The sequence below is a fragment of the Saccopteryx leptura genome, chromosome 3 (genome assembly GCF_036850995.1).
Source record: "Saccopteryx leptura isolate mSacLep1 chromosome 3, mSacLep1_pri_phased_curated, whole genome shotgun sequence".
In the NCBI taxonomy this organism is placed as follows: Eukaryota; Metazoa; Chordata; class Mammalia; order Chiroptera; family Emballonuridae; genus Saccopteryx; species Saccopteryx leptura.
Window position 1 is genome coordinate 148,575,881 of NC_089505.1, and position 17,602 is coordinate 148,593,482.

The 17,602-nt window shown below is 33.6% G+C and overlaps 1 protein-coding gene across 2 annotated transcripts in view; it reads left to right on the forward strand.

Annotated features, from left to right (window-relative positions):
* The first annotated feature begins 1,639 nt into the window (after nucleotides 1-1,639).
* TNNI3K (TNNI3 interacting kinase) overlaps nucleotides 1,640-17,602 on the forward strand; it is a 286,731-nt gene continuing 270,768 nt past the window's right edge. For both annotated transcript variants that reach the window (XM_066376575.1, XM_066376576.1), the window contains exons 1-4: nucleotides 1,640-1,745; nucleotides 2,294-2,402; nucleotides 14,455-14,540; nucleotides 15,658-15,755. In XM_066376575.1, coding sequence (XP_066232672.1) covers nucleotides 1,706-1,745; nucleotides 2,294-2,402; nucleotides 14,455-14,540; nucleotides 15,658-15,755 — 333 coding nt within the window. In that variant the 5' untranslated portion in view covers nucleotides 1,640-1,705. The remainder of the gene's footprint in view (nucleotides 1,746-2,293; nucleotides 2,403-14,454; nucleotides 14,541-15,657; nucleotides 15,756-17,602) is intronic.

Sequence of the window (17,602 nt, forward strand, 5' to 3'; positions counted from 1 at the left end):
TACTGATGAGAAAAGATCAAGAGAGTTATACCTAGGAGCTGACAGAGATGTCCATGAAGTAGCTGAATACTTACTTCTCCAACTATATCTGTTCAGTATAGAAGCCCTGCCTCAGCCCTGGCCAGTTGGCTCAGCGGTAGAGCGTCGGCCTGGCTCGCGGGGGACCCGGGTTCGATTCCCCACCAGGGCACATAGGAGAAGCACCCATTTGCTTCTCCACCCACCCCCCTCCTTCCTCTCTGTCTTTCTCTTCCCCTCCCACAGCCAAGGCTCCATTGGAGCAAAGATGGCCCGGGCACTGGGGATGGCTCCTTGGCCTCTGCCCCAGGCGCTAGAGTGGCTCTGGTCACGGCAGAGCGATGCCCCGGAGGGGCAGAGCATCGCCCCCTGGTGGGCAGAGCGTCGCCCCTGGTGGGCGTGCTAGGTGGATCCCGGTCGGGCGCATGCGGGAGTCTGTCTGACTGTCTCTCCCCATTTCCAGCTTCAGAAAAAGAAAAGAAAAAAAAAATAGAAGCCCTGGAATTAAATTTCCTTTGCTGAGAAAAAAATGTGTGGAAATCAAATTTATCTAAGCATTTGCTTAAAAAATAAAGTTATTAGAACATTCAACTATAATAACTATAAAGTGAATTTTAGTATTAAAATTTATACTTGTAGGTGCAATTACAGTATAGAAAAGAAGGATGTAATTAAAAATCAGATAACTTTTCTTCTGGGTTTTTCATTCTATCTGCATTGTACCCTGAATTCATTTATATCAATAGAATTATGCATACACAATGAGAAGTGCCTTCGTGAAGTAAATGAAGAAAGAATGAAAAAGAAATTATGGAAGATGTATTGATACTAGTGTCTACCTTGGATTTTAGAATCATAAAGATTAGAAATAATTCCAGATTCCAGCAACTATTAGCAAATCTGGATTTTCTCACCCATAATATGGAATTATATATACCTAGAATTGTATGAGTATCTATTACACAACAAGCATTCAGTCATTATTTTTAATCTTCTTATTGTTCATGTCATTATTACTTTATGAAATGCTATTTGTAGAACTCAGTGTCTTAAATTCTTATCTATAATTCTTAAGGTCAGAACAAAGAATAAGTAATATAAATATATCATGATACATGTTGAAAATTTCTTCTACAAACATGCTTTTGTAACTCTACTATAGGCAAAACTTATAATCATTTCTATCAGTAACATGCAAGAAGATATGGGTTTTCATTATGTATATATAGAGGTAAATTCTATTACCAGTCACTCTTTCCAACTGCAATGACTTTGGCTCAGGAGAAAATGATTCTAAAAGAGAATCTTAGGTGGTTTTAATAGCTCTTTGTGGATCTCACTGTAACTGAACCACTTTCTAGATATATTTATTAAAGAAATGGCCCATAAAGATATATATGGTTAAATAATCAATTCATGGAGGCAAATAATCCTATTAAAACATTTACTATTTATTTTTGATACAGCTATTTTAAACAGGCTGATTAGTTTCCTTTTTGATTTTACCCTTGAAAGCACAGTACACTCTATTTTATTCTTTGTCATTGTTACATGACATTCCACTTGGCAGTCTGCTTATTTTTAGCCAGACTATCGAACTATTTTTCTAGTGGACTGTCACTGCACTTGAACTTGGATTCTTGTAATGTGAGGAACTACACTTGGCAAAAGAAGAAACATTTAACAAATGGGAAATTATAAATCTAGACCAACCCAAACTTGCACAGGTAATTATTTTATATCCTTAAATGTAACATGGTTCAATAATAGTTGTAGATAATTAACATGTCCTTGGAATAGCTGTTAATTTTACACAGACAGAGTTGTTAAGATTATCTGAATTCAAAATAATTTTTTGAGAAATTTTTAGAGAAAACAGAACATTTTTTACAAAAATGTTATATTAGTTCATAGGTATAATGTATAGAAAAAATTATAATACTGCAGAAAAAAAAGAATTTTAGAATTATATCTTAGGTATCTAGTATTCAGAACCTAAAAACTCTTTTCTCGAAACTGGAAATTGCTATAATTAAAATACAATTATATCAAATGAAATAAGTCAAATATATTCTTTTATGTAAATATATTATCTGATATCAAATTTTTTCTTAATTACTACAATTCAATATGATTGCATTTTAAACTCACAGTCAGTAATTTAAATTAAGTATTGTAGAATTCGGAATAAAAAACAGAGTTAGTTACTTCTATGCTATGATCTGTATCTGCATTTTGCAAAATACAGTTATGACTTTATCCCATTGTTTTCTAGATGAATGGAAGAAGAAGGTCAGTGAATTTTATGTTATTACAATAGAAAGATTAGAAGATGACCTGCAGATCAAAGAAAAAGAACTCACAGAATTAAGGCACATATTTGGGTAAAGTTATTATTTTTATGTGTCTTTATTATTTATCTTCTTTTTAGAAGATGTATCTATATATTTATAAACAAAACCCTATCCAGTAATATTCTAAGTCTTAGAATGTAATGTTATTTCCTCTTGACTATGTATATATCTCTGAAAATACAAATTGATTCTATACTTAAAATATAGTTTCCATACTCTTGTTACTAAAGTTTAAAAAGAGAAGAACCTAAGGACTAGCCTTTCAATACTGTTGCTGATGTAAAAAACCTTCTCTGAAATTAGATTACTCTTGTAAGCCATGCCAGCAACAAATAACAAAATGTCACTACCAAATGGCGGTAGAATATTGGCCACATTTTCTTTGGACTATCATCAGCTAAGTCCACTGTTAACAGACCCTTTGGACTCTTGACTTTGAAAGGCTATCCCTTAATGTAAGTGAGTATTATGCTGTTCCTGAAAAATCATATAACAATGAGTTATATTGGCTTCAGGCTTTCAGTGGGTTTTGTTTCATAACAAGAATAAAAAAATCCGGCATAGTGCCATGACCTTGGTAGACATAAAATGTTCAGAAAAGAGAGGCAGAACCCTTATACACCAAAGCAGGCTTTTGGAGAAATTACATCTGGCATTGAGAAACTAGATGCACGTTAGGGGGTTAGTTTAAGTTAGCTGCCTGACTGAGGAAAAGCTTCAAATAGGCCAATTAGCCGTGTTCACTTACAGCTGTGTTATTCATGTAATGTACTTGTGGCAAAAAACTTCCTCTATTTTACTTGGAAAACAAGTATAAAGCAATGACCAAATGATATTATATGTTTTAAAAGAAATTTAAGATATAGTAAACATACAAAACTCATATAACTGGCAAATAAAATTATTCATGTATAATGTAGTTTCTATGAAATTTGTCAGTGGGTTCACAAGGCCTTCATAAAGTGTCCAATTTATACTTTGGAAAATAGTTAATTCTCCTGTTTTGGGCCCAAAATGATTAATTCAGCATTGATACTGTGATGAGACTTCCTGGGTTGGGCTGACTTTTGCAAATAGGATCATATATTCAGGAATGGGGAAACATTTAGATTTCCTGTAAAGATGCAAATGGTACTTCAGTGTAATGGATTTATACATATATCTTGATTGTATTGGAAAAGAGATATGAATATAGAGCTTAATCATAAGTCCTCTCGCTCTATTAACTCAGATATGCCCAATGAAATGTGATTAAATTGAAGAGATTTTCCTCAACTTTATGAAGTCAAAACCTTATTCATTTATTTTAATTAATCAAACATTGTGCAAATATGTAAAGTTTAATTTAAAAATATTCTTTTTAAGGATAAGCAATGGGCTTGAGATGTATGTTTTCTTCTCATACTATATCAACAACAAGCAGCTCTTTCTACAGCTCCTACTGTAGCTCTTCTTACATTTTCACTATAGGAAAAAATACAACCTCTTTTTTTGCTGATTAGTGTTGGCAGTGAGAAGCAAGATTCAGTAGCAGGGAGATGAGATAGTTCAGAATTTATTGTTTCAGCTATAGTTTGATGTTATTTTAGATATATCAAATATAAGACATTATTTAATCCTCACCAGGACCATGTGTGGGAGATAATTTTTCTGGTGGATAATAAACTAAGGGCTAGAGACATTGTATTTTATTAAGATTATATGGTCAGTAAGTGCTGGAACTGTGATTTTTGGTATGGTCTGGCTGACTCCACAGAGAGAGCTTTTCTTACTGTAACATGTACTTCTTGCTCTAGAACTTCAAAATCTGTTTGAGGATATATATATATATATATATATATATATATATATATATTTCTCAAAAGACAACCTATAACAAGTGCTAAGTAGAAGAAAAACAAGATGATCTTCAAATATTTAAAAAAAAAATTTGGTGGTCTTGATGTTTTTATTAATTTTGAAAAGCATTTAAGGTAAATGTGGTCCTGGCCAGTTGGATCCGTGGTAGAGCATTGGCCCAGCATGTGGATGTCCTGGGCTTGATTCCTAGTGAGGGCACACAGGAGAAGCACCCATCTGCTTCTCTACCCCACTCCCTCTCGCTTCTTTCTTTCTCTCTTTTACCCTCCTGCAATCATGGCTCTATTGGAGTGTGTTGGCTCAGGGCTCTGAAGATGGCTTCATGGCCTCATCTCAGACCCTTAAAAGAGTTCCGTTGCTGAGTGATGGAAAAATGCCCCAGATGGCAGAGCATTGCCCCCCTAATGGGCTTGCCGGATGGATCCCAGTCAGGGTGCATCCAAGAATCTGTTTCTATGTTTCCCCTCCTCTCACTGAATTAAAAAAAAAGAAAAAAGAAGGTATTCTTAAAAATATGTAGGCAAGAATGGATGTTTACCATGAAATGTAAAGAAGAGGTAAGAAAAACTAATGTCTTAAACCATTTTATGTATATAGAGTAAGAAAGCTATGTCAGTGTAAGGGTTTTGCAGTCATACAAACAGTTTTAATTCTAGTTTCTTCTATTTATAAACTACATATCGTTGGATGTGTATATTTTACTTAATCTCCTTGTACTTATCTACACTTGTAAAATGAGGTTAGTAACCTCACAGGATATCTACTAAATGATGTCAATTAACTGCTGAGTACAGGGTGTAACACACAATAGGCATTGAATAATTGGAGGTTTCTATTACAATGATTGATTGGATAAATAGGGCAGTATGCAAGACTGCAGACTTCATTACCAAGTGGGATTAACAAATAGTTTATTAAAAATCAGAAGGTGAAAAAGTTAGTGTAAACTATTTTTATGTAAAGACAGTGTTTTCAAAAGTAAAAATGTAAATGTTAGAACACTTCAAGATGATGCAAATATTTGAAATATAAATTTTAAAGATTATGATTAATAAAGCTCCAGTGAGTTTTCAGACTAGAACAGCAATCTTCAACTTTTTCCATTTCATGGCACACATAAACCAATCATGTACTAAAATTCTGTGGCACACCAAAAAATATATTTTTTGCTGATCTGACAAAAAAATAGGTATAATTTTGATTCATCTACGCTCAACAGCTATTGTTGTGTTGGCTATTGTTCTTCTTCTTCTTCTTCTTTTTTTTTTTTTTGACAACCTAAGAGAAAAGAGGTCAGTGCCCCTGATTAAATAATTAGGTATTTTGTGTTTTAAAAATTCTTGTGATGCACCATTGTATCTGCTGCTGCACAATGGTTGAAAATCACTGGATTAGAATATTAGGAGGCTTAACAAAATGGGTGTCAAATTCCCTGAGAATTAAAGTAGGGCTTTTTGTAGAGAGGAAGACTGGTAGCCTGGTGCTTAAGCCATTAAGGAAGCTACAGAAATGTTCAATTAGCCGGAAGTGATACTAATGAAGCTTAGGAGAGGATTACCATAACCTTAGAATCACGTTTCTCCACGGGCTAAGCAACTCATGCTGTAGAGTAGCCAGCAATGCTTGCTAAAATTTAGATTCCATGATTCTACCCTGCATCAAATGAATTAGAATCTCTGGGAATGACTTCCAGAAACCTGAATTTTTAACAAGCTCCCCAGGTAATACTTTTGCCTGCTGTAAAAATTATACTTCTGCTAACATTTGAAAACTAAACTTCTAGAAAGATACCTGAGTTACACTGAGAACTCTGCTTGAGGTGATATTAGTGAAGGACTGAAGAACGTGAGAGCAGAAAGCTGGCAACCAATATGATCCACAGAGAGTTAATGGAGCAAACACACACACACACACATACACACACACACACACACACACACGGTATTCTGCTTTATTTGATCCCATCAAGACATAGTATCATGTGGGAAAGAAAGTGAATCATGGCTAGGGTGAATTTCACAGAATTTTCTTTTCTCTAGAATAAACTGATGAATTACAAGGAAAGAAAAGAATGGAGTACTGAAAATATAAATTGTCTCAATCAATGGCTCACACCAAAATTTTAAGGGTAGTTAAGAAGATATAATACTATATGAAATCACATTTAAATGAGTATCTAGGACATCTTAAGTTTCAAATAAGTGTTAGAATCTTTTTCCCCCACATCTTTATTCATGTCTTACATAGTGTAAAAAGTCCTTTTGTGATTAACAATTGTGTTATGCTGCCCAACTTCAGGCTTTCTCTAAACATGTAGATTACAGAAAAACTGTATAAGATGACCCAAAAAAAGTTTTGAACACTACAATAAGGGTGGAGCAGCAATGATTTTTTTTTCTGAAGTTTTGTTTTGTTTTGTTTTCATTTGCTAACAAACTTCTTTCTGGCATTTATGGTAGATACCTATTCTATTCATTAAAAGAGATATTCATACTATTGTGCACCAGGGCTTCTTTCCGTCAGCTCAATACACATTCTCTTGGTATAGATTTCCCCACAATATATCAATAGTACAGAGCAATATAGTACTAAACTTTAAAAAGACAAAAAGAGCTAAACCATTATCTTACTTATGCCAATTAATAGAACCTTTGAGCTGAGATCTTGAAATGAGAAAGAAGAGGAATGAAATGCAATGTTCCTTCTTCTTCCACAATAAAGTTGCCATGCATAACTTTGAACATTTGTTGAGCTAATGGATGGGTGAAAGGAAGAGATGAGAAAAAAGAGAAGGCAGAAGAAGGAAAGACAGATGTGCACACTGGAGTACTATCATCTTATTGTTTCCTCTTCGGTACTCTGTCTGCTCTTTATGTTTATCAATATAATAACACTTAATTCATGGTGTTGTTGTTATCCATTGATAGGTCTAACCACTTGTATGTGTTCACTAAAAACAGCCTCTTTATCTTTATTTATATTTGACTTTATATTTTTATTTATTTTTAATACTATTTGTACAGCAGTTGAAAGGAAAACAAACAACTAAGTGACTACTACATGCTAGGCATGGACAAAACTAAGTTATTAGTAATAAATAATACTATAATAAATAAATAAATAAATAAATAAATAATGTAAGAATACATTTTGTTTTGCTTACTCACAACTGTAAAACTACTTTTGCCCCTCCTCCCTGTATATGTGAAGTGCTTCATTCAGCACAGTGACTGGCACATAGTAAATAATCAACAAAGTTACTTAAAAACTAATTATCATTGTATATGTTATCAACCCTGTGAAGCAGATATTGCAATGGCCATTTTATATTTGAAGAAAATCAGGCTAATCCAATTAAGCCAGCTTTCACTAGGTTACACAACTGGTATGGTTGTACTAGGATGACACCCAACCGGATTTAATATTCAGTGTATGATCTTCACGAACTTGGTCCTCAAACTGGGAATGGGAAAAAGGTATGGATCAGATATGTCATTAAAAAACTTTTATTTTCCTTATGCCACTCCACAGATTTGCTATAGCCTATGTATAGAACTGTCCCTGGCGGTGGGAGCAGAAGAATATATCTGCGCCCCTACTCCCACCTCCTGGCGGTACGTGTACCCTTCCATGATCTTTGAAATGGAAGCCATCTTTTTGTATGGTAGCTCTCCACATCCAACTTTTAGAAGGTTTCCAATTAAATCATTTTGTTTCAATATGTTTTTAATTCATTAGAAATTTTAGAACTGTGTGTGGCTAATTTCACTGTAAACCCTACTTTTTATCTGCTTGATTTGTAATATGGAATTTGAAACTCTATGACAATATTCCAGAGAAGTTATAATTTTCCAATACCATGGCTTGTTAACATAACCAAAAGACCCCTATTTTTAAAAAATCAGTTAAATCTTTTTTGACATAGAGTAGCTATACCTTGGCCAATAATAACATCTTACTTTAAAATTGATTTGACTTAATAAATGAACAAAAATAATCAGAAAATGCTCTGTTTCATGAGACAGAGAGGAAATTTTAAAAAGAGAGAGAAAAAAATGAAGGAGGCTTTCTGAGATATACCTAAACTCTTATTTTCTCCCTGAAAACTTCCTCTGGGTACTGTTAGAGTTCATGATGCTTATTTTCTTAATAAAACATCATCTAAGAATCCACTTTTTCAGAACTATAACCTATAAATTAGGTGCTAATTTGCAACTAAACAAAATAGAAACCTCAACAACAAAAAGACCTTAAACCAAAACCAGTTAATTCGCATTATCTTGAGACTCCCTACCATCCTACTTCCTACTTTATTTATTTTTTATTTTTTTATTTTTTGCTTAGGTAAAATGAGTTCTGAATGAAATTTTACAGTAATACCTTGTAAAATCCCTATGAAACTGCTTACTCTCAACCTTTTCCTCTCTCTCCCTTTCTGTCTTTCTGTGTCTAGCTTGCTATCTCACTCTAACTTGCCCTCTTTTATTCTTGTCTGTTTTCTTTTCTATCCCATACTGCCTCCATCTTTTTTTTCTTACTCACAATTCCCCTTCTCAAATGCAAAGCAAGACAATAAAATAATTAAAATAATCAATATCAGTTCTTTAGGAAAAATAATCATTATAGCAGCTAGTATTTGCAAAAATCTTATGAGATCTAATTCACTTAAACTTCACAGTAATCCTATGAGATAAGAATTATTGTCCCAATTTTATCACCCATAGCTATTCTTTCTCTGTCTGCCACCATACCTCAATAATTGTTTATTGGATGAATGAATGAATGAATATACTTTATATTGTTAGTTTGCAGATTTGATCTGGGAGATATTAGACAAACACATTTCTGAATATTTTATAGGAATATATCTTGGGAATAGATTTTATTGGTAATTTTTCTTTTTTTAAAATTCAGTGAGAAGAGGGGAAGCAGAGAGACAGACACCCCATCCGCCCCAACCAGAATTCATGTAGCAAGCCCACTAGTGTGCGGTGCCCTGCCCATCTGGGGTGTTGCTCCATTGCTCAGCTCTTTTTAGTACCTGAGGCAGGCCATGATGTCATCCTCAGCACCCAGGTCCAACTTGTTTCAATTGAGCCATGGCTGCAGGAGGGGAAGAGAGAGAGAGAGAGAGAGAGAGAGAAGTGAGAGAGGGAGGGATAGAGAAGCACATGGGTGCTTCTACTGTGTGCCTGGACCAAGAATCAAATCCAGGACATCCACACAGCAGGACAATGATCTACCACTGAGCCAACTGGCCAGGGCCAATGATTATTCTATTTCTATTATTTTGGGGAAAAATAAGCAGTGTCCACAAAGAACTACACAAGAACTTACAATCAGCCATTTGAAACATACTGTATTTCCCCATGTATAAGATGCACCTTAATTTTGGGGCCCAAAATTTGAAAAAAAAATTACATAAAATTATTGAACTCAAGTTTTATTCATCATAAAATTTATACAACTCCTCATCAATGTGAAAAAAGCAGGAAATGCAAGTAAAAAAAAAAAATCTACAACCACTGTATAAGACACCCCCAGTTTTTAGACTCCAAATTTTTTCCAAAAAATGTGCACCTTATACATGGGGAAATACAGTAAATTAACAATTTGAGAACTAGGTAATTTATAACAAATTCTTACCTCCTTTCCAATTCCTTGGCCTTTCCTTAAGTTCCAGACAATAAATTAATTTTAAAAATGTATCGACCTATCTCAATATTTTGGATAGCAATGTATTTATTTTTTTAGCCAACTGTTCAAATGTTATATTTTAATAAGTTCCCACTTGTGGTCATGTCAGATATTGTGTTGAAAGGATGAGGTCATGAGAAAGAAGTTTAATTGGATCACAAAACTGCATACTTTTCTAGATAAAAGGTAAAGGCTAAGAAAAGTTCATTATGCTACAAGAAAGAAAGTAATCTTTGGGTACAGAACTACCATTTTTAATGATTAAGGACAGAATTAGAAGTGTATTCATAATTGTGACTTCATTTTAATTAGGAACTTCATTTATGCCCAGCAAGCACTATGAACTCATTAGGATATGTTAAGTTACAGTATGGCATGGTAGGTGATGAAAAATGTAAGGGAAAATTAAAAAATAAATTGGGCATAGAATACATAAGTGGTGCTCAATTGGCAGTGAAGTTGACATACATAGTTGCTTTAGAAGAGGCAAAGGAAAAGAAAATGAAATGTCTCTCCTAGGACTGATTGCTTTAAAATCTTTAATATTTTAATTGCATGTATCAAAACAGAAACAGTTAACTAGAAATTAATGGGAAGTGAGAATTAAGATTCAAATATAGTTACAAAGTAACTCTCTTTTTTAAAGTTACATTCCAGTTATTAAACTTAAGATAAAAATTGTACTATTAAAATTGCACTTGACTGACAGATATTGTGGGAGTTAATTCTCTTTTGGTTCATTTTGTTGGCATTAATAGAAGTTGCATGAATTCAAGGATTGTAGAATTCAAGAGGAGGACAAAAGCAACAGGAAACAGCTAGGAGCTATTTAGGACTATATTGTACTGAGTTACTTCAGAATGGTCAAGTCTAGTTTAAATTTCAGTGAATTAATTAAGGTATGGTCATTGAATAAAAACTCATGAATATAACTCATGGTTTCAATTTTATATATGTAAATAACAAATATTCATTTGATGTTATTCTTTTTTTTAGCTAAAGCACTGAACTTAACATTTTTTATTTTCTGTTTATTTATTTATTGTTTACTTTCTTTGTAAAACTGAACAGGTCAGTAGAGAATAGGATGAATATGAAGGTTAAGTTACAGGACCTTCTCTACCTGTATATTTCCAAGACAGTTGCTCTAAAGATATCCAGGAATTAGTGAGTTGTTTACCTCAAGTAGAATACCAGGTAGACTGTTGAAAGCAATCTGAAGTGAGTACTAAGAACTGAGAGGAAACTCATGTTGTTCAGTAGGTATTTGTGCCAGACTGATTAAACACATTAACAAAGTTAGATAATGGATTGGTTCTTCCTTCTCAATAAAATGGTTTTCAGAACAACCTTTTTTTTTCCCCACTTGGATTTATTGTTGTTTCTTTAGTCTCTCCAGTGTTGAAAGTAGTTTCCCTACTGTGTAATGTCACTGGAATTGTATTACAAAACCGTGATTCTCATAGTTGCTCTAAAATCACTGGTAAGTGCTAGGTGTCAAAACAACAACTTGGTGGCCATTTTTAAACACAGTGAAGACAAGATCTGACTAACAGTTACTGTGAATATAACATACTTACATCTATAGAATTGATTGTGAAAATCAGGAAATTTTACAGGCTGTATAAAATGTGAAAGGTCAACGAAGGTTAAACTTTGTTTGAAAACAGTGCTAAAATTCTTGGAAGAATTAGACTACAAAAAAAGTTGTATATTCACAGGGAACTTGATAATAATAGTAATAACAATAAAATAACTATTTATGGGTAACATCATGTGCCTATTACTGTAGTGATAAGCACTTAACCACATTTATTCTTCACAAAAACATAATGTCATATGTATTATTTAAAAATTTTTATAATTGAAGAAATTGAGGTTTGAAGAGATTAAATAACTTGCCCAAATTGGAGTAAGAAAAAGAAAAAACTAGTTAATAGGCAAAAACAGGATAGGATTTTAATTCTGGTGTAAATCTAAGGACCAAGCTTTTATGAATTACCTACCATGCTGAAATGGCTTTTTCTACTCTCAAAACATTAAAACATGGTAGATACCACCCTATAATATTAAAGGAACACATTGAAAAACTAATTTTCTCAAGGATTCATTGCTACAGAGGTGCTCTCATCTTTTCCTTCTTCTAGTATTAAATTAATTATAGTTAGCTCAAAAGAAAATGCTTCTTCCCTGTTTTTCTCTTAAACTGAAGTTTATACAGTTGTTTTTTTAAGTGAGAGGCAGGACGGCAGATAGACAGACTCCCGTATGCACCCCAACCGGGATCCACCCATCAAGCTCCCTATTGGGCAATGCTCTGCCCATCGGGGGCCACTGCTCTGTTGCTCAGCAACCAACCTCTTCCTAACACCTGAGGTGAGGCCATAGAGCCTCATTACCTGGGGCCAATTTGCTCAGAGAGACAGGTCTGAGGGAGGGGAAGAGAGAGAGAGAGAGAGAGTGAGAGAGTGAGAGAGAGAGGCAGAAGGAGGGCTGACGAAGCAGATGGTTGCTTCTCCTGTGTGCCCTGACCGGAAATCAAACCCAGGGCTTCCACATGCCAGGACAACACTCTACCACTGAGCCAGCCAGCCGGGACTATATAATATAGTCCTTTAAAAAACAGAAAGTTTCTCTGTCTTCCCCCACTCCAATACTTTTCTTCTGTTTTATTATCTTATTGTGTTGTTTTGTTTGTTTGTTTGTTTGTTTGTTTTTTGCTGAATAATGGAAAGACATAGGAAGAAAAGCCAGAGCAGCTAAGAGCTCCTGAATCAGTGCCAATCAACATCATCAATTGCTAGTAATAGGTTTTTGTTGTTGTTTTCCCTTTTTATTTAAGGACACTGATGTCCTACAAACTTTCAGAGGAGAATTCAATCTACCCAGCTTTAAAAGTAGAGTTCAGCTTTTCAGAAAACCTGTATTATTTGTAATCATAACCACAAAGACCATTGTGAATACATTCCCAAGCGTGGGTTGCTGAGTGCTCTTTGTTTAGTATTACCTATTTAGATTAATTTCTCCAAACATCTATAACACAATTAGCTTTGAGAGTTTAAAGATCCGGTACAAGAAAAGTTCACACATTTTCAAAAATCATATTATTTTGTAAAGTCACTGTAGTTATCTATATTGCTTATAATTAGGATCCTTTTAGGCAGACATTTATATAGTGGTATTTTCATCAGAAATATGTTTATATTTTGCACCATTTATTGAGCTGGAGGAAAATGCAGGTAGAAGGTAGTTCATATGTAAAGTATTTTTCATGAAGTTCTGGGCTCCTTACTACATTATATTACTAACATTTGTAAAAATGACTCATAGAGGTTAATTTTACTTCTACAAATGCATTCTAAAGCAAGCTGAGGTATATTTGTCAATTTGAGGTGTATTTGTATGTGGACTGTGCTGCTGGGAAGTTGAACATGGAAAGAAAGAAAGTGAGGAGAGTGGGAAAATCTGAAAATTTTCTAAATATGAAAAAAAAAACTGGTTTACCATTACTAATTAAAGCATTTCACTGAGATCCTTCCATGTCCCTAGATTTAGACTCTCTCCTTTTTAGCAGCACTATGAAGAATAACATCTTTTTTTAATTTCAAAATTCCAGTAGCTTTTGAAGCCCTTAACTGGATGCATGATAATATTCTGAATTTACACTACCTTTTAAATGTAAGTAATTTACAAATGATATGGAAGGCTCACTCACCAGAGACCTTGCTATCTCACTAAAGCTTCTAGAGATTTAGACAGACAGGAGGCAGCTTGAAACTGACCTGGGAGGCCAGGGATATGAACTCATTTCTACTGAAAAATGTCTTGGGACTTCAAGAGGTCAATAATTTTAGCTTTACAGTTCTTTCCAAAGGCAACCTATGGCTCTCCAGGGCCCTTCTGGGGCAATGGTCTTTGTTGAAACAAAGGCAAAGATTTCATTAATTAAGTCACTAACACTTCTCTTCTGTCACCTGAGACTGTAACCTAGTTCACTATCAGAGTGTAGACCTCCTTATCTGTCAAATCTGACCCAGTCAGAGTGCGAGTCAACTTTGCTTCAGGCAAAATTTGTAATACATTGAGATTATATTCCTTCCTCCAATCTTTTATCAAATATTGCCTTTTACATTTTTTTGAAGTGAATGTTTTGAATTTTCCATAACTATGGTATAAAATTCGGTGTGTGAAGGAAATATATTTACTATCAAATGCTTATGTTTTGTATATATGCATAAATTTTAACTCATCAAGGTGCTCTGAACCATTCAAATTTTACATAGAACACAGAACTACACACAAGAGCCTTTAATTTAAACATGGTCTCTCAAACTTTCAGTATTGTTTTCTATTAAATTTAATTATTTTTTACATAGAGATATTCAAAATACATTTTCTAACTACAAAAGTATCCTAGAAACGATGCGCTTCTAAATTTATATTAACATGATTTTTTAAAATAATTTTAAATGAAAAATAATAAACTGTAAAATTTGTTATCATCTGTAAAATATTTTTTTTTTAGCTCTGACGATGCCTTCAGTAAAGTCAATTTAAATTACCGCACAGGAAATGGACTGTCTCTGCTCCATTTGTGTTGCATTTGTGGAGGTGAGTGCTTGAAACTCAATACTTCATAAACTAGTTATATATATAGGCAATGATTTGAGCTATTTAACAGTCTATGAGAGAATTCTATTTATACTCAATTTTCTCTTTTGTTTTTCCCCTACAACTCTGATAACCTTCAGTAGAAGCAATGGTGATCAGGCGGATAGATATTTCAATTGATTTAGCTCCAAGTTTAAGTTTCACTATGCTTCTACCATGTATGTACTGTCATGTAGCTTGCTTCAAAATCCAAAAAGCATTTTTCAGCATTGGACATGCTAGTGAGGGATTAGGTCAAATTCATAAGTACTTAAAGCATTCCCCAAAATGCCATCAAGTAATTTCTTCATGATTTGCAGTAAAATATGGGGAAGGTAATAAATACCAAGGATAAAAATCTCAAAATGAAGATTGATCAAAGGTAAGATTAAGAGTTTAATTTGGCTTATGTTGTTTTTTTTCTGTTTTGTTCATTAATAGTATCTCAAACATCTATGATGGTACCTGGCATACAGTAGGTACTCAATAAAAACCATTTAATTAATGAATTAATAGTTTATATTGATTTTTGTTAATTCAAACTAGTATTCATTGAACTCATTTTTTTAAATAGAACACTAATGTATAAAATATTGGTTCTCACCATATCTCTTAAACATTCCTGTCAAACAAATTAATCAGACTGTACTTAAAAGATCTTCCTCTCAAATTTAAACATGCCTTCCCAACCTTAGTCACTTCCGTCAAATGATTTTGATTTTCTGAGGAATACTGTACAACTAGATTTTTATCTAAGCTTTTCCCCAAATAATTTATTATGGTGAACTTTTTTCCATTTTTATGTTTTAAAGCTGTCTGAAAATGAGATCACTAAATAAAAGATGTAATACAAATCCATTAAAATGCACAGCATTGATACAAAGTTTTATAAGTGTAATAGAAATATTCACTACTAAGTAAGGCTGTCAATTAAGAGAAAACTTTAAACATGGCCTGAAAAACAGCTATCTGACATTTTCGTACATCAGTGTGACATTTATCATTAAGTCAAAGAGAGATTTTAAAGTCTCTTAGTCTACCACATAAACAATTTAACTTTTTAAACTTTCTCTTTAAGGCAATAAATCTCATATTAGAGCCCTTATGTTAAAAGGGCTCCGCCCATCTCGGCTGACAAGAAATGGATTTACAGCTTTGCACTTGGCAGTTTACAAGGTACAATAAATATTGTATTAGAACCAAGGGTATAGGTATCTTTAAGTTACTTTTATTTCCTTTCTCTCTCTCTCTCTCTCTCTCTCTCTCTCTCTCTCTCTTTCTTTCTTTCTTCACAAATTAGTAATCATGGAAAACATTCAAAATAACTGGAATTTTAGAATATTAAAGTACTGAGTGGGCTTCTTTGTCTTTATTGAGCAGATAGCATCTATATACCAGACACATACTCTTTCTATATTTAAATCATTAAATCCCCACAAGAACCCTGTGTGGGAATACTGTTATCTCCAAGGTTACATGGCTGGGCAGTGGGTAGCCTGCTGGATTGTTCCCTCACCAGAGCTCCTTACCAGGAGATCACACTGTCTCTGTGCAGAAGAGGATGAGATTGTGTTTGAAGAGTTCAAGAAGGAAGCATGTTGAAGTTGGATTCTTTTTCTGCATATTTTCCTTAATTAAAAAAATACATATCCTATATATATCCTAGAGTTCCCTTTAGTTGCCTTTTTTTATTTCTCTACTTTTGCTTCAGTTGTTTATTTTCTTATATCAGTCCCAGGTGCCAAACTATTCTCAGTAGTTGATCAGAAAATAAATAGAAAAAATGGATTGGAAAAACTGAAGTACTTATGTTGAAATAGATCTTTGATATTGTCTTAAGTTATATATATGTAACTTGCTTGTTATCTAATTATAATGATGCTCTACCTGCTCTGTCTTTATTACAAGCTAAATATCATACTAGGTTTTATATACATTATTTCTTTCATCATTAAAATAATCTAGTGAGTTGCATATTAGGTTTTATTTTATAGAAAAGGGAACTAAAGGTTAAAGTTAGGTATCTAGTGAGTGTTATAATAATGATTATAGTCAAGTATAGTTGGCTCATACTTCCAGACTCTCCTTCTTATATTGCATATTTTGTTCTTTCTCAACTTTATGTGAATCTTTCTCAACTTTATGTGATTTTATTTCAATTTTGCATGTGCAGGTGGGGGCGCAGCTGTTTTCTTATGTCCAGATCATTTTGCACTACATCCCTCTCCCAAACCTTAGAGACTTTATCATTCTTTGGAAGAGAGCCATATTTCCCATGATTCAGATTCAAATATTCCTCTGGGTCAGTGCAACGCTCTGATGCTCATCTTTTCCCATGCCCCATCAATGCCTAGTCAATTTTTCTGGTTCTCTGAAACTGAAATGGAGCCTGAGTTCAGGGTCTACGAAAAAGTGTCTAATGCTGGTTTTTCTGCTGAACAGCAGGAGGTGCAAGTATAAGAGCTCCGAAGAATAGGAAGTTGTTGATGGAGGTCGCTGCAGTATGTGAAACCATGAATTCTGAATCTTACAATCTGGAAGATTGTTTCCATATTTGTTTATTTTCCTAAGATTTACCACAACACAACCACACAAATGGGCTCTGAACAAATTAAGGTTATACTCTTTATGAGAATACGTATTTTTCTTTCACCTTTGTTTATCAACTCTAAATTTCAATTTTTAAAGTTCCCTTTGCTCTGTCTCTTCTGTTTTCTTATATTTTACAGAAGAGTCTTTGTGCTAAAACTTTTTGTAAAAAGTTTAAACAAATTTAGAATCTTAGGATGTTAGGTAATCAATAATTCCCCAAAAGGCCATAATAGAATGCATGATTATACTACTTGTTTTTTAACAATGGTAAAAACAAATTTAATTTACCATTTCACTTTAAATGCAGAAACAATATAAAATAGCCATTCATGCTATTATTATATTAAATCTAGTTCTAATTATCCATTCTCTGCACTCTGCAATAGATATATAATTCATTTTGGGTTCCAATACCCTTTCCCATATGCTTT